Source organism: Rattus norvegicus, chromosome 5 (genome assembly GCF_021556685.1).
Source record: "Rattus norvegicus strain SHRSP/BbbUtx chromosome 5, alternate assembly SHRSP_T2T, whole genome shotgun sequence".
Classification (NCBI taxonomy): Eukaryota; Metazoa; Chordata; class Mammalia; order Rodentia; family Muridae; genus Rattus; species Rattus norvegicus.
This window is the reverse complement of record NC_141538.1, coordinates 135,926,483-135,947,173: the sequence shown is the minus strand read 5'-3', so window position 1 is coordinate 135,947,173 and position 20,691 is coordinate 135,926,483. Positions and strand designations below refer to the sequence as shown.

The window sequence follows — 20,691 nt, the reverse complement described above, 5'->3', positions numbered from 1 at the left end:
AGGGATTTCAGGAATAGGACATATATGAAAAACAAAATACAACACTCTCTCTTCAAAATAATCAAAATAAGAACAGCAACATAGCCTGAAACACAAAACAGAAGTCACACACCACTCAGGATGAAAAGAACTAGTATTTTTGGTAGTTACCACAAGAATGAAGATAGTACCTTAGCTGACTGTGGCGTTGAAAAATTTAGCCAAGCAGGAACAAAGTCATGCTGCGCCATTTAGGTCCAGTGTCTTTTCAGCAAGTTGAGGCATCCAACCTCATGGCCAGGATCTACACGAGAACAAATCCCTCTGAGTCTAACAGTGTGACACCAGTGTGTAAAGGAGTCTGTGAGTAACCTACAGAACACCTTTACAAAGTACTTAAACCCTGAAAACTCTCCACAGACTACTTTTCAAGATTATAAATCTCGGGAATTCTAAATACCACAAACATGATGGAAATGAAGAACATTGTATGTAGGAAGGAAGCAAATGCCTTCTTGAGTTTTTGCCTAAAAAAACAAAAGAAAAGCACCTACCATAGATACATATAGAAGAGTGGTTCTCCACCTGTGGGACAAGACCCCATCTGTGGTCAAGAGACACTTTCATAGGGTTCTCCTCAAGAGAGTTAAAATTATAGTTATAAAATAACTTTATGATGGGTAGTCACCACAACATGAGGGACTGTACTAAAGGGACAAATTATCAAGGTTACTGATATAATAAGGGTTGAAGCATTTAAGTAGGTCACTGCTATAGAACCTCTCAAATGTTACTTTAGCAACATTTTCTCACATATAAACTTGTATCCGTTTTCTTGAGATTCACTGGTGTACCTGAATTACTGATAGTCTCTGAAAATGAAACGCTTAGCAGCACAACAGAACATATTTTTCATGACATATAGCTATGCATGTTTTCTCCAAAAGTTAAGAGACATGAATAATATTTACCCTCAGAGTGTCACCTCTGTGGTCCTGTATCCAAGTTGCCACCTGTATCTTCCACGAGGTTTTCTTGTAAAAAGGGTCTAAAATAGCCTGGGCAGCAGCACGCCTTGTGATGAAGCACAAAGAAGCCCAGCTCTGTGTGGCCCACCCTCTGAATCCTCTCAATCGCTCATCCTCAATACCTAGTTCCCAACACTTTTCCACAGGGGGAAGGGGAAGGGGAAGGGGGAAGGGGAACATAAAAAGTTATTTGTTACATTTAAAAAAGGGGGGAAAGGGGGAAAAGCTATGTCTATGTTCACCTCATTCAACTTCCTTGAGTAATGGCACTATAATGTTGCTTAAATAGGCAAAACATGGACATCTGCACAGGGAGTGCAAACACTGTTCATAACAAGGTCATGGCTAAAAAGACAAGTGGTCTCAGGTGTGAACAGGAAATGTCATCAGGGTGACAGGTCAAAACTGTATAGTAAAGCACTGGGATAGAGCTTCTGCACAACCAGTTCCAGTGGCACAATATCCACAACAAAAGCTTTTAAAACAGAAATCTCATTATCATACACAACTGCTTAAAGCAGTGTGCAGATAAATGCTTTCATTGGTTTTAACCTTCAAAATCTAAAGATATAAGTAGTCTTGTTTTGTTTTTTGTAAAAGGAATCCAACAGAAACTTGATATATTTTTCCTGCCACAGAATAGCAGCTTTCAAGGCAAATGTCTTGGTATAAAGCTCCTAAATATATATCCTATTTCTTTGGTCTTTACTATTTATACATTCAAAGCAAAATTATAAGTAGAAAAGGTAAGGGTCAAGGAGAAAGAGAATTCCAAAATGAGGTTTTCTTCTTATTAATTTTCTGTATTTCACTTGTTCTCCTCTTTCCCAAAAACTGAACTGTGCTTCCAGAAGTGATATGAAGAATCTTCTATTGCTTTATTGAAGAAATCACTTTCTAATTTGGGTCCATCTCCATCATTACACAAACATTAAAAAGGCCACTTGAGTCTGCAAATCTGAGGGAAAAAATAAAACAAAACACATAATGAGAAAAAGCAAAACCAGTCACACATCACTGCTAATGAATAGCAATCAAAGCAAGACCTTGAGAGTAAATCCCTTAAATTCAATTTAGACACTAATTTAACTTGTCACTGTCCACAATAACATGGCTACAAGTCTTTTTGTTGCAGAGACAAGAAAATTACTATGCTTCCCAGGTTTCCTTGACCTCCATAGTCCCTTGCCTCAGTCTTCTAAGCAGCTCAGACTATAGGCATATCACACCACACCTAACCTTTAAGTCCTTTAAAGATTTCATAAATCTCATTTGATCATAGATTTAAAAACAAAACAAAGAAAACCAACCATTTCTCAAGTAGCCATCAAAGGTATTCAGAAATGCCAATTACTGGGTCTTTTACATCCAGATTTTCTTCCTTTTTTAAAAAAAATATTTAATCTATGTATATGAGCACACTCTAGCTGTCTTCAGACACCAGGAGAGGGCATGGGATCCCATTACAGATGGCTGTGAGCTACCATGTGGTTGCTTGGAATTGAACTCAGGACCTCTAAAAGAGCAGTCAGTGCTCTTAACCACTGAGCCATCTCTCCAGCCCCCCTAGATTTTCAACTTACCAAGCCATACAGTATGTGGAAGGAGACTTTCTAATTATTGGGTATTATCCAAATGTAGATCATTAGGACAATCTGCCACCTTATTTATTTATACTATACATAGTTCAGATAATTATCAGTTTAGAGACAAGTAAAACTCTTTTTGATCTAACTTAATATGAACTAAGAGGACTCAATTTTTTTTTGGCCTAATCCCCACTATTCTTCCAGAAATTACTCTTTGGTAAGAGAACTTTATCTTTGAGCAGGTTCTGTTCTGCCGACAAATCTTATGCATTACTGTGTTAAGTTCATGGACTACAAAATACCAAGTTTGTGACAACAGACATCTCTGGGGAAATGCCTCTTCCTCCCAAGTGCTGGGGATAAAAGCGATGCCACCACCATTTGGCAATCTAGGTTGTTTCGTCTTTTTTTAAAATCAGGACTGTTTATAAGACAAAATTTGGGGAAAACCATACTAAACTTTTTAGTGGTCCAGACCAGCCATGGCAACATAGTAAGATCCAGTTAAAAAAAAAAAAAAAAAAAAAAAAGGGTTGGAGATTTAGCTCAGTGGTAGAGCGCTTGCCTAGGAAGCGCAAGGCCCTGGGTTCGGTCCCCAGCTCCAAAAAAAAGAACCAAAAAAAAAAAAAAAAAAAAAAAAAAAAAAAAAAAAAAAAAAAACAAGAAACCCACTTTTATTATTATTTTTTCTTTCGAACTGGGGACCAAACCCAGGGTCTTGCACTTGCTAGGCAAGTGCTCTACCACTGAACTAGATCCTCAACCCCAACTTTTATTATTTTTAATTATATGCATAGAGGTGGGGTATGCACATGAGTTTGTACATAAGAGAATTGGATCTCCCAGAACTGAAGTCACAAATACTCTGTGGCTGCTTACATGGCTGCTGGGAAGAGCTCTCAACCACTGAGCCATTGCTCCCCCTGGTACAATAAAGCAAAATAATTCTTTCTGAGCATAGCAACAAAAAAGTAGCTGACATAGGGAGGAAGGGGAAGAGAAGGAAACGGAAATGGGGAGACAAATATTGTGTCTTCTCTCAACATGGAGGACATAAAAGAAAGAGGACTATTTAGGAGGGGAAGATTAGCAGGAAGGGGTAAAGGAGGATAAGGTCAAATATAACCAAGGTACAATGATAAATATTAAGAATGTCTTCATAAAACCCCTATTTTGTGGGCTTAACAGAAGACAAAAACTCCCAGAAGTGTTGGCGCATGCCTTTAATCCTATTACTCAGGAGGCAGAGGCAGGAGAGTCTCCTTGAGCTCCGAAGACGGCCAAGACCAGAGACTGCTCCATGGGCTGGAGAGATGGCTCAGAGGTTAGAGCACTGTCTGCTCTTCCAGAGGTCGAGAGTTCAATTCCCAGCAACCACATGGTGCCTCACAACCATCTGTAATGAGATCTGATGCCCTCTTCTGGCCTGCAGGTGCATACATGCAGGCAGAAAGCTCTATGATGTATACATAATAAATAAATAAATGTTTTGTTTTGTTTTGTTTTTTTAAAAAGCTACCATAATTAGAAGTAATAAAATAGGGCTAGCGGTTAATAGCTCTGGTTGCCCTTCCAGGCCTTGGGTTCAATTCCTAGTGCCCACATGGAAGCTCACACCTGTCTTTAACTCCTGTCCCAGGAGATCTGACACTCTCTTCCAGACATACCTACAGATAAAAATATGTAAATTCTTATAGAAATAAATGTACTAGAGAATGCAAATTCTACAAATCAAGGCATTTTTAGCTGAAAACAAACAAAAAGAAACCAAATTTAGGTAAGTTAATTAGGAAAGGAATATCAAAACACCAATGGAGTTCAGAGAATTAGGAGAAGTTGTTGCTTTGGCAAACGTAAAACAACAACAGAAACGAAGCAGTTGAACCCAATGCCATAGTCACAACACAGGAAGAGCTAGCTGCCTTAGGAAACGGCTCCGACTAGCAAGGTAACGACTGCCAAAGGGATGAATGCTCAATGGTCTTTCTTTCTTTGTAGCTCACTGGCAAAACTTGGGTATGCAAACTCATGTACACAGCCTCTTCAGCATCTTCTCCCAATAAAATTAATAAAATGCCAATATAGGGGCTGGAGAGATGGCTCCGTGGTTAAGAGCACTGACTCTTTCAGAAGTCCTGAGTTCAATTCCCAACAACCATATGGTGGCTCACAACCATCTATAATGGGATCTTCTGGTGTGTCTGAAAACAGCTACAGTGGACTCATATAAATAAAATAATAAATCTTAAAAAAAAATCCCAATATAAAGGGGGCTAAAACAAATACTATACGGGCTGGTGAGATGGTTTAGATGTTAGAGTCTGATATTAAACCTCATTAACCAACTATGATCCCCAGAACCCATAAAGTAAAAATGAAAACAGATTCCTGACCTATACACACACACACACGCACACACACACAAAATGTAAAAAATAATTTTTAAGAAAAGCAATAAAAGATCATCTTAAAAATCAATTAGTTGGGGGGATGTGATGGAGGATTATGGACGGGAAACTGGGAAAGGGATTAGCATTTGAAATGTAAATAAATATGCAATAAAAAAATCAATTAGTAGACTAACACAAAAATCCTGCCAGTGATAAATGCTATCATTGTACCTGCTCCTGAAAATTTCAGGAAATTTTCAGAAAGTAATAAATAGCAACATTTGCTACCTTTCTCAGGTAGTCTTCTAATGCTCTGTTACATTCAAAGAACACAAATGTTTAATGCAAGCAAACCTAATAATATCAAACAAGTAAGAACTAAATCTAAAATCAAACAGATTCAAATGAGAAGTGTTAAAATAAAAGGCAAACTGCGGGGCTGGGGATTTAGCTCAGTGGTAGAGCGCTTACCTAGGAAGCGCAAGGCCCTGGGTTCGGTCCCCAGCTCCGAAAAAAAGAACCAAAAAAAAAAAAAAAAAAAAAAAAAAAAAGGCAAACTGTACCAGAGCATAGAACATAAAACATATCGTTGGTGATAATTGCTTTTTAAGTGTCTGTATTTATGCACATCATGTGCTTGTATGTAGGTCAGAATTGGGCATCAGATCCCTTGAACTAGAGTTGCAGACTGTTGTGAGCCACCATGTGGCTGTTGGGAACCAAACCTGCCTGGGTCCTCTGCAAACGCAACTGTTCCTCACTGCGGAACCCCTGCCCTGTTTGCTTTTGGTCCAGGATGGTCTCCAACTCACTCACTAGTGTGAAGCGGGGGAACCCAGTCCTCCTGCCTCCTCATCCCAAGAGCTAGGATTACCAGAGTGCGAAGTAGTCATTACTATTAGTAGTAGTAGTAGTAATTACCATTACCATGTTCTGTTTATGAAATTTTAAGGTTATTCACTTTTATTTTTACAATGCTGGAAAATTAACTCAGGATCAAGAATTCTATGTTAAATCCTTAACATTTAAATATTAAAACCCCAAGATTTTAAAACCAGGAAAAATATATTTTTTTTACATCTGCTCTTAAAGTCACTATACTAAACATGTTATAAACAAGTTATTCAGTAAAGAAAACCATTTTTTTCTACTCAAGCGTGGTGGCTTATGCCTGTAGTTCTAGCACTAAAGAAGATGGATTATCAAGATATCTGGGCCAGTCTAAACTAAGATAACCTGTTTATCTGAAACAAATAAAAGGAGCTAACTTTTATCAATAATTTCAAACTGTACTGACCTTGAAAGGGTATATTTATGTAAAAGACTTTTTATTATCTCATGTGAATATTTCTTAAATTCCTAAAAAGTCCCCTAACCTTCATATACATACAAAATAAAACATTAAAAAAAAAATCTCGTCTCATGTGACTCAGCTCAGAGTGATTCTGTAGCATGCACAAAGTCGAGACTGGAGAAAACTGTGACCCACCACATGGATGCTGGGACCTGAAACTGGGTCCTCTGCAAAAGCAGTCAGTGCTCTTACCCACCGAGTCAACTCTCCAGCCCTCACAACTCACAATCATTTTTACACGCTGTAGGGGTCCAACACAGCTAGGAGGCTGGCTCAGTGATTATTGGCATCTGCTGGAAAAGTCCAACAACCTGAGCTCCATCCCTGGGACCCACATGCTAGAAGCAAAGAACTACTGCAGAAATTGTTCTCTGACCTCACTCCTCAACGTATGTACAGAGACATGCATACAACCCCACCCCTCATACATATCTCAAGAGTTCAATGTGCCAGGTGTAATGGCATATGCCTTTAGTCCCAGCACCCCAGAGACAAAGGCAAGCGGACAGTTAAGACCCTGTCTCAAAAATAAAATAAAATGGAGTCTAATATATAATCTTTTGCCTTTTAGCATTTGTTTAAAATAGGTATTAATAGAGCTTGGTTTCCAGTAATGACAAGGGAGCTCGCTATTGCCTGTAACTCCAGTTCCAAGGGATTTGAAGCCCTCTTCTGGTCTCCAAAAACACATTCCATACTCATAGAAACAAATATGTAAAAATCTTAAAAAGGGATTTTAAAAACAGATGTCAATTATTCTATAAATGTATCTATAGATACCAAAAATAAATGAAAATTTAAACTTTTAAATATAAATAAGGGTTTTGAAGGCAAATGTAAAGTACAGCCAATCCTAAACCATTTGTTTAATTTTTTTAGTCTAGTGATTTGGCTTTTAGTCTTAATAAAGCAAAGTAGTCTGGTTGGTCACAGAAAAAAGATACACTTGATGAGGATTTTAAAATCAATTTCTTGGGCTGGAGAGATGGCTCAGTGGTTAAGAGCACTGACTGCTCTTCCAGAGGTCCTGAGTTCAATTCCCAGCAACCACATGGTGGCTCACAACCATCTGTAAAGAGAGCCGATGCCCTCTTCTGGTGTGTCTGAAGACAGCTACAGTGTATTCACATACATAAAATAAATAAATAAATATTTAAAATCAATTTCTTTAAGAAAGACAACTAAACTCATGATGTGTAACTCATTGGTAGCATGTCATGTACAGAGCCCTGGGCCAGATACCCAGAACCAGCACCAGCTTTGTCATCTACCCTCCTTCAGAAGGAAACTATAGCTATGCTGTTATCCTGTATTTTTATACTTCAGCTGGCAAACTGTGAAGTCTTTTTGTTGTGGAAATAACTGCTTTATGGTCTGTCTACTAGATACTCCACCACAGCCCCCAGGACACGGAAACCTATGCTAACAGTGACACCTCCAGTGCTCACTTTGCTGAAAAATTGGTTTGTCAAATAAAGCAGTTATGGGCTGATGATTGCCTTGGTAGAGGAATATAAAGTAATAGTTGCCTTTCTATAACTTTTAGTTATAGAAAACTATAAAATTCAATTAATAGTATATTAAGTAATGAATGAACCTTACAATTAAAATATGTTATGGACAGAAGAAGTTCAGCTTTTCTCATAAAACCATTTTTTTTAGTATTTTGACTTTGGGTAGTTTTGTTTGAGGCTGAGTGTAGTAGCAAACAGAAATCATTGGGTTTGTTTTAAAAGTAATTTGAGGTGTTAGCTCTCTCTCCAGCACAAACAAAACAATCTAAATTCTAGAAAACACCAATTACAATGACCTACAAAGTAAATACTATCTTATCTGTATACCAAGACCCTCCCACAACACAAATTCAGAAGGAAGGCAGGCAGGCAGGCAGGCAGGCAGGCAAACAGACCCGGGGCTGGAGAGATGGCTCAGTGGCCAAGAGCACTGGCTGCTCTTCCAGAGATCCTGAGTTCAATTCTCAGCAACCACATGGTGGCTCACAACCATCTGTAATGGGATCCAGTGCCCTCTTCTGGTCCAAAGACAGCTACAGTGTACTTATATATAATAAATAACTAAATAAGAAAAACAGACCCGTGTATGTGATGTGTGTTCCTACATGTGCCACTGCACAATGGAGTTAAGAGGCCCATTTCCAATGTCAGTCCATGCTTTCTCACTTGCCTGAGACAGGGTCTCATTTGCTGCTGCGCATGCCAGTTAGGTCCATGTGTTCTAGGGATTTTCTTGTCTCTGGGCTTGCACAGGAGATCTGTAGATATCAATCTAAGTCCTTGTAAGGCAAATACTTTATGCCCCAGCTATCTCCCTGGCTCAAAGTTGCCTTTCTTTTCTTTTTTATCACACAGCATGAGTGTGAAGGTCAAAGGACAATATACTCTACTAACAACCATGTGGATCTCAGGGATCAAGCTCAGATCCTCTCAGGCTTGGCAGCAAATAACTTTACCCAACTGAGCTATCTTGCCTGACCTAAATTTTGCCTTTTCTAGAAACCATTTTTGTTAGGATGCCTTAAAATGGCTCATGTCCCTGTTACAACAGTTTAACTTTCATGCTTAAAAGCTGTCAGGACTGGGGATGGGGTAGGGCAGTTCAACCTCCATCACTGAAAAACTAAACAAACAAAAAAAAAAATCAACTAAGGTCGATGTGGCACAGGCCTTTAACTTAAGCACTAGGAAGACAGAAGCAGGCAGATCTCTATTAAGAGTTTGACACAACTGTCATCTACAGAGTGAGACCAGGTCTCAAAACAAAGCATAACAGAACAAAAATCCTCAACCAACCACATAAGAACAAAAACAAATACCTACACACAGCACTCTAGTTAAAGGCCACAGTCAAGCATCTTGACAGTCCATTTAGGTTTGTCTACTGGACAAATGAGTCTCACCTTCATTTTTCTCAACTACCAAGTAAGGAAAAAAAAAAAAAAAAAAAAAAAAACCAACCATCTGCTTAGCAAAGCATGATGTCACACACATGCAATCACAGCTACCTGAAAGGAGGCAAAGCAGGATGTTCACAGGTCAAGGACTGCCATGATAACTTAAGACCTTGTCTTAAGTAACACTAGAGATACAATTAGGCATAAGAGGATTGGTTTAACATCCATGAGGTGTCAGTTTAATTCCCAGTATCAGGAAGGTAAAAAAACAAACAAAAAACCAACCCCACAATATTGGTTCACAACCACTATTAATTAATTTAATAAATGAAAAGTATTTTGACCCAGGCATGGGAATACACACCTTTGACCCCAGCTCCTGGAAGGCAGTAGCAAGTAGATCTCTGAGTTTGAAGCTAGCCTGGTCTATTTACAAAGTAAGTTCCAGGGTAAATAGTGCTAGTCTGGAAGGGAGAAAAAAGCATTCTGCACATGTAGAGAGAATCTCTTATAAATATCATCTGTCAATAAAAAACTGATGGCCAATAAGTTGAGGCAGGAAATAGGAGGTGGGACACTGGCAAGAAGAGAGAAGATTCTGGGAAGTAATAAGAGATAAAAGACTGGAAAGCCAGAAGGTAGATGAACTTGGAGAGACACTGAGGGAGATGCTGAGGAGGCAGAGGGCTGAGAATGAAGGAGAGGTAACTAACCACATGGTAGACACATAATAGTTTAAATGGTTAAATAAGTTACAAGCTAGTCAGGAAAAGAGCCGAAGCTTATGGCTAGGCATTTATTAATATTTAGTCTCAGAGTCTTCCTTCTGTGAGCAGGACCGGGAAAGGAAAAACTGATTTATTTTTACACTCTCCTGGCACATTAGTCTTAAACTATTAAAATTAAGATTTGCTGTCTTCTGAAGGAAGATTGAGAACTGTTTAAATGAGGATTTAAAAAACTATATCATAGGGCTGGAGAGATGGCTCAGCGGTTAAGAGTATCAACTATTCTTTCAGAGGTCCTGAGTTCAATTTCCAGCAACCACAGGGTGGCTCACAACCATCTGTAATGGGTTCCAATGCCCTCTTCTGGTGTGTCTGAAGACAGCTACAGTGTACTCATATAAAAAAGATCAATCACCCTCTCTCCCCCTCCATATATATATATATATGTAAACAGAGCTGGGCAGTGGTGGCACACACCTTTGATCCCAGCACCTGGGAGGCAGAGGCAGGTAGATCTCTGAGTTCAATGCCAGCAGTTTACAAAGTTCCAGGACAGTCAGGGCTAGCTTGAAACCCTAGAGCTCGAAAAACCATAAATAAATAAACAAATAAATAAATAAACAAATCATATGGGCTGGAGATTTGGTTAGGTGGTTAAGACTGCTTGTTCTTGGGGTTGGGGATTTAGCTCAGTGGTAGAGCACTTGCCTAGCAAGCGCAAGGCCCTGGGTTTGGTCCCCAGCTCCGGAAAAAGAAAAAAAAAAAAAAGAAAAAAGAAAAAAAAAAGAAAAAAGAAAAAAAAAAAAGAAAAAAGAAAAAAAAAAGAAAAAAGAAAAAAAAAAAAAAAAAAAAAAAAAAAAAAGACTGCTTGTTCTTTCAGAGAACCTGAGTTCAATCCCAAGAACCCAAGTTAATTGTCTGTAACTTCAATCCCAGGGATCCAAGGCCTGACACATACCTCTGAGGGTGCCAGACACACATGTGATGCACACACACACAGGCAAAACATTCATGCACACTAATAATAAATTAATTCTATTAGAAAACAAATTATAGGCTGATAGTTATATAGGTTTGTGACATATTTGTAGCATGCACTAGCCTGGGTTTAATCACCCACATTGAAAATAAAAAGTAGGGTTGGGGATTTAGCTCAGTGGTAGAGCGCTTGCCTAGCAAGCGCAAGGCGCTGGGTTTGGTCCCCAGCTCCGAAAAATAGAAAAAAAAAAAAAAAAGAAGAAGAAAAGAAAAAGTAGCCAGGTACAGGGGAGAATGCCTTTAATTTTACCATAGGAAAGGCAGAAACAAGGGGATCTCTATGACTTCCAGATCAACATGACTCTATACCAGTGTTTTTTACCTGTGGGCTCAAGGGGTCACATCAGATGTTTACATTATAATTCCTAACAGCAGAAAAATCACAATTCTGAAGTAGAAACACAATAATTTTAAGGTGGGGGGTTCCTCACCACATCAGGTCTCAGCATTAGAAGGGTCACTGAGACCCACTGTTGTACACAGTATGACAGTCTCAAATAAGTGATTCTATGTATATGTATATAGAGACACACACAGAAATACAGTCACAGATTTCTTTTTCTTTTTTTTTTTGGTTCTTTTTTTCGGAGCTAGGGACCGAACCTAGGGCCTTGCGCTTCCTAGGTAAGCGCTCTACCACTGAGCTAAATCCCCAGCCCCAGTCACAGATTTCTTAACATGTACAAATTATTGAAATGCTGGAAAAGAGAAAAGCCAGACATGGTGGTGTACTCCTTTAATTAATCATAGCATGCGTAGGCAGGTAAATACTAGTTCCAGAACAGCCTGGTCTACAGAGTGAGTTCTAGGTCAGCCAGCACTACACATAAAAACCCCCATCTCAATCAATCAAACAAACAAACAAACAAACAAAAAGAATTCTGTTAATTCAAAATAAAGGCTTCCCATTCCGCCTCCCAACTTTAAGAATTCTGAAAGCACACTGTCCACAATCAACCAAATGAATAGTTAGCCCAAAAAATAAATGCAAGGCATTTTAGAACACTCAGAAAAGAGGTAAAAAGGTAAATTTAAGGTAGTCTCTCCCAAATACTGTAAAATAATAATATCAAAACAGAAAGCAACTATAATTTTTAAAAAGAACTTTAAATGATTTTCTTCCAGGACCAACAAAATAAATAATAAATATTTCCTGGGGTTGAAGAGATGGCTTAGCAGTTAAGAGCGCTGGGATTCCAGGGGATCCAGTATTTTCTGACCTCAATGGGCCCTGTCTGCATATTTATACAGGCATACATGCAGACACAATACTCATACACATAAAAAAAAAAATTCCCAGAACCAAAACTTTCCTGTCTAAACCAATGTATAAAAATAACTGAAACCAACTCTATGAAAGGTGTCAGGTTTATCCTGTGAATGAATCTTCAAAGATCCACAATTTGCACTCTATTTTATCTTTTGAATAGACAGAAATTACAACTCAATCATACTTTTCCAAAAATTAAAATTTGCTTTTGTTTCTGTTGCACTTCTAGCAGGGTCTTTTTGTTTTGTAAGCAAAGAATGCCTTTAGTAAAAAAAAAAAGTAGGGGGGGCACAGTCACCTAGCATTGCACTTCTGAACATATTTTCACCTCCAAAATTGCTTATTTTGTAAATGCCCAAAGTTCATGGATTCTAAGGTGAAAACTACTTTAAAAAACATGAGACCTCCAGCTGAGCAGTAGTGATACACAAGCCCTTTAATCCCAGACAAGGAATCCGAGTTCGAGCCCAGCAAGGTCTACAGTGTGAGTTCCAGAATGGACAGGGCTATACAGAGAAAACCATCTTGAAAACAAACAAACGTGACCACCAACAAACTACAAATTTCAGTCTACTTAAGTCTAGTATTCACTTTAGTTTTTGATGAGATTTACAGAGGAAAGTGGCTTATTACTAAACAAAAAACATGAACCGCCACTAACTTCAACCGGTGTATAAGAGTTATCAAAGTTAAACTATTCAACACATTATACACGCCAACCTCAGAGTACAAAAGTGGCAGACAAAACTGATACCACAGCACAATTTCAGAACTATTCACAACTTCCAAAAAAACAAAAACAAAAAAACCGCACCCATTCTTATGTAAACTTTTGCAGTAAACTTCCTGAGCCTCACCTTCGCTTTCACCTACCCTCTCCAAAGAGGCCATCTGACAAAAACTCCGAAGATTTAACGTCCCATAGGGAAAAACGACTGAAATATTATATTTAAGCATTTAAACAGGGTACTTCTCAAGGCTACAGCCATTTTAGATTCGGTATCGTTTTAATTTTATGGGTTGGGGAGATTTAGCATGGAATAAAAACAACTAGTTAAGCCATTTCAACCAATCAAACCTCCCCGATGGGACGGAGTTTGGTAGAAACTGGTAAAACAATCTGAAGCTCTGAAAAGGTCTCCCTACCCGGGAGAACCCCAACTCCGGGCGTGGAAGTTCCCTTTCCCCCAGATATTCCACATTTGACTTACACGACTTTTTCCTCGTTAAGTTTCTCTTAACTGGAAAACAGAAGCCTTCGGCTCTTATTTTAAGGAAAGATAAAATAAAAGAATTAAAAAACCGAGTAAACCAAATCACTCAACCACTACCAAGCCGGAACTCTTGGAAAGGAGCCGGAGCCGGGAGCCGCAGGTGAGCGTTTCCGACCGGGAACTGAAGTTGAAGTCGGAGAGCTCTGGAACCGCCGCGGCGACGCTAGTGTGCAAGGCTCCTCCCGTTGGGGGGGTGGGGGGAGGGGGACGTTCCAACTAGACAACTCCTAGTTCCTCTGGTCCACCGCCGTAGACCCACACCCAACCACCTGTGCAAGACCTTCTTCCAACTAGTTTTCATAGACGGCCAGTTAGGCAGCCGGCGGAGCCCGTGCCGGGACGACTCGAGGTCTCCTTCTGCTCTGTATCCAGAACCCGCACTCACCCGGCAGCGGCGGGGCTACGGTCAAGGACGACTCGCGGCGTCTAAGGACGCGTCCCCAGCTTCTCCGACCAGCAGAGGTGACTAGCCCACAACCATAACAAAGCTCTTCCCAAAATGGCTGCCCGGCCCACAAGGCCCAGGAGGGGGCAGAGCGGGTGGAGGAGGAGCGACGACCAGCTGGGCCCTCCCTCTGCCGCTTCGGCCCGCCTCCTTCACGCCCACTAGCAGAGGCGCACGCGCATGCGTGAGCTCTTGTTTCCGTGACCCCGCCCGGGCGCCGGCGGCTCGCTCCGTAAACGTTGGGCTGTTCCCGCAGCGGTTTTTTTTTTTTCCCGCCCCGCCCCCGGCGCTCATCAGCGCGATACCGGGCCCGTGGGCTTTCCCGTACGCAAAGCCTTTCGCCTTTCCTTGCGTTGCTCTTGAGGCAAGGACCAGCCATTTTCAGCACAGCCCCTTAAAGCTCCCTACCCCGACCTCCGGCCTGGGAGCATGTGAATATGGGTGGATATATTTTTACCAGTTCTTCCCCTGCCCATTTTTTCTTCACCCTCTCACACCTCGATTGTGAACCAGATGCTTCGCCAACTACTAGAATTAGCAAACAAGAAGTGGAAGAGCGTGTTTTCCGAGCTCTCTCTGTACACCTTTGCCCCTCCTTTCCCGTGCGCGCGCCGTTGAAACTACAGTCCTGGGCATGCCACAGACACACATACTCCCGCCCCAGCACTAAAGGCATGCGCGGCGGTGTCGACGCACTACCCGCCGGGAGTTGTAGTTCATGGGCATTGCAGGCCTCACAGAGCCTTTCTAGTCCAGCCCTGTCTTTGCTAATAAATCCCCAAGGAGTCTATTAGCACTCCCTTGGGTATTGCATGACAGGAAGGGACTGTAAAACCTTGCCAGAGAAGGAAATAAAACTGGTGGACAGCTGCTTCTCACTAGAAACAAATGTTTCAGGAAGTTAGTTGTACTATTTAGAATGGAGAAATAAGCCAAAAAGGGTCCCTATGTAAACTCTCCTTTTGTCTCAGCTTTTTGCTCAAAGAACCATAAACGCTCAAAGTACTTGGTGTCTGCTCCTTTGGCCGGCAGATGGCAGGTTGGGGAGTGGAAGAGGGGGCTTATAAATCACACAAGTGGATAAATTCAACGATGATGTGACTTCCTAGATGACCTCCAATCCCAATGCCCGTAACACCACACCTTGATTCATAGAATTTTGAATGTTGGGTCCCAGTCCTCTGTATTCCTTAATGTAATTTCTAGGTAATAGTAAGAGAATAAAGTAAAAAAATCATCCCTCCATTCTCGCGCAGTAGTAGTAATAAAATACTCAAATGCGGAGAAAGATATGTCCAGTCGACTGGACTCCGTTGTTTTGCAAAGAATCCCATGCGATCTTGTCCTTAAAAAGAAAAAAAAATCCGTACACCAATTCGACCAATTCTAAGTCTCTTCCTAGCCTCTTCCACTACTGTTACTAGGGTTGATTTTATATATATATATATGGTTAAAAATCCTGGAATAGAGATTTGTAAGGTATCTGAAAGCCAATTTCAAGTAGAATTAATATTTTAGACTAGCTTACGGGACTTCAAAGGCAGCTCTGCGGTTAAAGCGCTTACTGCTCTGACAGAGAACCTCAGTTCAACTCACAATACTTACACTGTGGGAGATCCAGGCTTCTGGCCTCTGTGGACACATGCACTAAAAGTGCATGAGCACACACATTAAAAATAATGTAAGGGGTTGGGGATTTAGCTCAGTGGTAGAGCGCTTGCCTAGGAAGCGCAAGGCCCTGGGTTCGGTCCCCAGCTCCGAAAAAAAGAAGCAAAAAAAAAAAAAAAAAAAAAAAGTAAAATAACTGAGGGAGGGAAGCTCTCAAAAACTGAGAGTCGGAACTTAACTACCGTAAATTCCCATCCGGACTCATTTTCCTGCCCTCAGGAAGTGGAAGCCCTGCGATAACAGTTGCCGGAAGTGTTGCTTCTGTGTTTCTGGTTCAATTTGTCGTGCAACTCTGGCGCCGCGTGATGGTGGCAGGTATGTTTCAGGGTTGTCGAGGGTACACGTTGGTGAGGTGGTGGTGGTGGGAGGTCACTACGGGTTGGTATAGTTGCCCCAGGAGTGGTAAGGACCATTTGTTTCTAAATTCCGCTCCTATCTAAAGTGTCGGCTGGAAGTTCCCAGTTTGTGGTATTTGCGTTGGCGAACTGAAAACATTTTGGCGTTTTTTTCGTGGATTGGGCGAATTGACTATGGGCTTTTAGTTTTTAATTTCCACATCACCTTCTGTCTCTGAGCTTCAGCTTGTCACATTATAATACTCCAAAATTAGAAAAACATGTGCTACACTGGTTACTGAGTTCCAAAAGGTGAAGAATTAATATGTGGAAAAGATCTAACTACATTGCTTGGTTCACAACAAAGCGATATTAGTGGTTGTTCCTCACTTTTAGTGTAAAAATTCTGCAGCCCTGAAGTACACAATAACTAAAGTTAGCGGGAACAAAAGATGTAACTGTCAGTTTTAAAGATGAGAAAACTAGTACATCACTGGTGCTTAACAAAGTGGTAGAGATATATGCTAAATCCAGATGTTCAGTTTCACATTGCTTTTTTGTTAAACAAAACAGCCAAAACTAAAATTATTCTCCAGGAAAAAGAAACCCAAAAAACAAAAAACTCAAAACTTATTTCCTTAATGTGTGGCAAATAAATACATAAATAAATCAATAAATCATGCTTCATCGAAGAGATTTTAATGACTTCTTATAAATGTATAAAATGTAGATAACTAAGCGGTATCTTGCCTTATGTATAGGACATTGCTTTAAATTCAGCTATCCTCCTCAACTGTAAAAATACATGAATCAGAATTGCATCTTCTGGGAACAAAACTCTTGAGTAGAAACCAGAATGCTTCACTTCATCCAGAAAATTTCTGGAGCATCTTCAAAGGTTAGTTGATCACTACTTGTCAATAACTGTCTGGGTATGGCAGATATAAATATTTGTATTCAAATGAGGAAGGAAAATAATGGGCAAATTATAAATAAGTAAAACATTTACTATGTCAAATAGTAACTGCTATGGAGTACTATACATCAGGAAAGAGAATAGGCAATATCATGAGCAGAGAGGACCAGGAGGAGAGCTCAGCTTTGTTGAAAGCACATACTGGGGGCTTAGTTTGATTCCAGTACCCGTGTTGTGTGGCTCACAACCACTGTCACTCCAGCTTTCCAGGACTTGGAGTTCCTCTGAAGGGACCCACACACATGTAAATAAGAAGAAATCCTGCCAGACTAGAATAGACAGGATTATATAGCCTAAATAGAACAGCTAGAAAATTAAGGCCATGTAGGTAGCTGAAGGAAAAGCTTTCTAACTGAAGACAAAAGGAGTAAAGGCCAGCATGCAAGCATTCCCAGCATGTTTCTGGGGGCTTGCCAAGACTGGTAAATAGCTGTTCCTTTTTCTTTTAATTTCAAAATAATATTTTTAAGAGGTTTTTTATGTGTATGCGTGTTGTGCCTACATGTATGTCATGTTCCACCTGCATGTCGTGTGTGTGGGGACTAGAAGAAGGTGTAAGATTTCCTTGAACTGGAATTAGAATTAGTTGTAAGCCACCACATATGGCAGGAATCAAACCTGGGTCCTCTGGAAAAACAGCCAGTGCGCCTAATTACTGAGCATCTCCCAACCCCAAAATTATTACTTGATATATGTATCGTTTTGCCTGCATGCATTTCTGAGTACCATGTGTTCTTATTTTTAAGCTTTATCCCTGGTTCTGTTTCCTTTATAGATACTAAAGAACCCTTTTACAGTGAGACTCAGAGCCAGCAGACTAGATATACTTTCTCCCAAGACATGTCTTCCACGGGACTTTTCCTCTTTGTCTCCAAGAACTTGGCTTTCCACGTCATTTCAAGTGTGTATGAGGAAGATACAATGTTATCATGCGTCACCATGCAACTTTAAAAAGCAGCAGAAGGAGGCAGTCCTTCCCCCCAAGAAACCAAGCACCATCACTTACCTACGCGATAGCCCAAAGCCAGCCTTATATACAACTCTGGTGGGGTTAATCCCCTTTGCTGCCCCACCACTCATCATGGTAATAACAAAGTCTTATCTCCCCATACTAGCTTTTACTCAGATGGCCTATGGAGCCAGTTTCTTAGCTTTCCTGGGAGGCATTAGATGGGGCTTTGTTCTGCCGGGAGGTAGTCCGGCCAAACCAGACTACATTAATTTAGCTAGTAGTATGAGTCCTGTTCTGTTTTCATGGGTAGCCATCCTATTTTCTGAAAGACTCAATGAAGCCATAGTTACATTAATAATAGGTTTAGGGATAGCATTACATAATGAACTTTTCCTCTTACCACATTATCCCAACTGGTTCAAAGCCTTACGGATCATAAGTACTTTGGTGGCTTTTATCTCACTTGTAATCACTTTAATCCTTGAAAATATTTATCCAGAAAAAGGGCCCAGGAGATTTGACTAAGTAGAAATATAAAACTACTTTCTTGATATCATGTGCAGTGTCTGTGTAGGCCAGAAGTTTGTTGAATGCCCTGGAGCTAATGTTACAGGCGGTTCTGAGCCACCCAGTGTCTAGGCTGGGAACTAAACTTGTGTCCATAGCAGTACAGTCTTGAGCACTGAGCCTGTATCTCTACACTGAAAAGCTTCATTTTAGCATCACAATCCTGTTTCTCTTGTTTGGTTCTTTTTTCTCCCTCCCACTGGTAGGAATTTATTCTTCATACATTGTTTGTTTTTGTTTTTTTCTAAAGAGTTATCTCTTTTAGCCAGATAGTAGTAATACACACTTTTTATCCCAGCAGAAAGGTGGCAAAAGCAGGTGGATCTTTGAGTTTGAGGCCAGTTTGGTCTATAAAGCAAGTTCCAGGACAGCCAGGGTTCCATGAGAAACCCTATCTGGGGGGGAAAAAAGTTACACTTACCTGCCTTTTGCCTCCTAAGTGTTGGGATTATAAAAATTATTTCTAAGTAATTTATCTTGAAAATTTTCCTAATTAATGTTAGTTTACATTTTTGTGTGTGACTTATATAGTCACATAAGTAAATATTTCAGTGTTTGATTATACTGAGAATAGTAAAAGACAAGATGAAAAATCCTGTATTAGAGTCTAGCAATCATGAAGTCATATTTCATGAGAATTCTACTTGTAGTGGTTTGAAGAGGTTTGGCCCCCATCGACTCATGTGTTTGAATATGCTTGGCCCAGAGAGTGGCACTATTAGTAGTGTGGACTTGTTGGAAGAAGTGCGACACTGTGGAAGTGAGCTTTGAGACCTTCTCCTAGCTGCCTGGAAGACAGTCTTCTGGTTTCCTTTGGAACAAGATGTAGAACTCTCAGCAGTGCCAGTACTGCCCATGTTTCCCATCTTGATGATAATGGACTGAAACTCTGAACCTGTAAACCAGCCCCATTTAAGTGTTGTCTAAGAGTTGCCTTGTCCATGGTGGTCAGAGATGGAAACCTAACTAAGGTACTACCAGGAAGTTCATGACACCTTAAAAATAAAAGTATTTCTGTCAAATTTTTATAGCACTTCTGGAAATTGCATGTCTAAGCCCTGTGTTTGTTTCTTTTGTTTGTTTTTATTGAGACAAGGTATTACTATGTAGCACTGGCTGTTTTGGAACTCACTATGTAGGCCATGCTAGCCTGGAGCATATAGAGAATTACCTCAAAAGTGCTAAAATTAAAGGTGTGTGCCACTACACCTTGCTTGTCTAAGCTCATTTTACCTGGAATAACTTAGCTTTATGAACTGAAATGATCTGTGGCTCTAAATGTGGTAGGCAGTAGAGGAATAAGGAAAGCCTCTCAGAGAAAAGCTAGTCACATGTCCTAGCTTTTGTTTGGTGTTTTCTGATCACAATTAGCCTCCCAAAGCTTTTAAAATAATAGCAAAAGGGCTAGAGACATGGATGGCTTAGTGGCTAAGAGCATCCCCTTCTCTACTAGAAAACCCATATTCAATGGTCAGTATCTACACTGTGCTAACAACTGTAACTACAGTTCTTGGGGTTTAGATATTTCCTGCTTGGTACACAGACATATATTCAGACAAAATACTCAGATACAGTAAAAATTTTTAAATATTAACACGTGATCAGGCATGGTGAACGCCATAGATCAGCCCGATGTACTTAGCAAGTTTGAGGACAGACAATACTACATAGAAAGAGTCTGTGTCAACATCACTTTGGTTTGATGTTCCTCCTCCCATAGTAGTAGGAATTGAGCCTAGAGCCTCATGTATACAAGCACTGTTACTGCACAATCCACCCACAGGCTAGCAGTTTGGATTTTAACTTTAAACTCTAGCCTGGGGTCGGTATGTATGTGTGTAGATTCCCTAGTTTGGAAATGTAGCTTGGTGAATAAAATACTTCTTATCATGCTAAGCCCTCAGTTTGCTCCCCAGTACTCCACAAACTGGGAATAAAAACACAAGTCTTTAATCCTAGCACTTAGGAGGATCAGAGATTACGTCGTGTAAGTATGAATCAAAGGAAATTATTTTTGAATGTTACATCTTTGATATAAGCAGTCAAACACTACAAGTTTTAAGAGTAAATTAGGGGTTGGGGATTTAGCTCAGTGGTAGAGCGCTTGCCTAGCAAGCGCAAGGCCCTGGGTTCGGTCCCCAGCTCCGAAAAAAAGAAAAGGAAAAAAAAAAAAAAAGAGTAAATTAT

At 40.2% G+C, this 20,691-nt stretch overlaps 2 protein-coding genes and 1 long non-coding RNA gene across 17 annotated transcripts in view; 2 read left to right on the top strand and 1 right to left on the bottom strand.

The window, feature by feature from the left end:
* The window catches only part of Gpbp1l1 (GC-rich promoter binding protein 1-like 1), a 41,964-nt gene extending 26,066 nt beyond the window's left edge, over positions 1–15,898 (bottom strand). For 6 of the 15 annotated variants that reach the window (XR_015619729.1, NM_001034913.2, XM_087549233.1 and 3 more), the window contains 3 exon segments: positions 13,947–14,099; positions 951–1,965; positions 171–283 (listed from right to left, as the gene is read on the bottom strand). Coding sequence is in view for 11 of the 15 variants with exons in the window: in NM_001034913.2 (NP_001030085.1) it covers positions 171–230 (60 nt within the window). In the remaining 4 variants the exon portion in view is untranslated. 15 annotated transcript variants of the gene reach the window in all.
* The window catches only part of LOC148005993 (uncharacterized), a 1,435,680-nt gene that overhangs the window by 969,258 nt on the left and 445,731 nt on the right, over positions 1–20,691 (top strand). The window lies entirely within an intron of this gene.
* Tmem69 (transmembrane protein 69) lies at positions 15,947–19,526 on the top strand. The gene is given in 3 exon segments (NM_001035001.2): positions 15,947–15,989; positions 16,771–16,907; positions 17,761–19,526. Coding segments are annotated over 2 exon segments (744 nt in total). The 5' UTR covers positions 15,947–15,989; positions 16,771–16,865; the 3' UTR covers positions 18,463–19,526.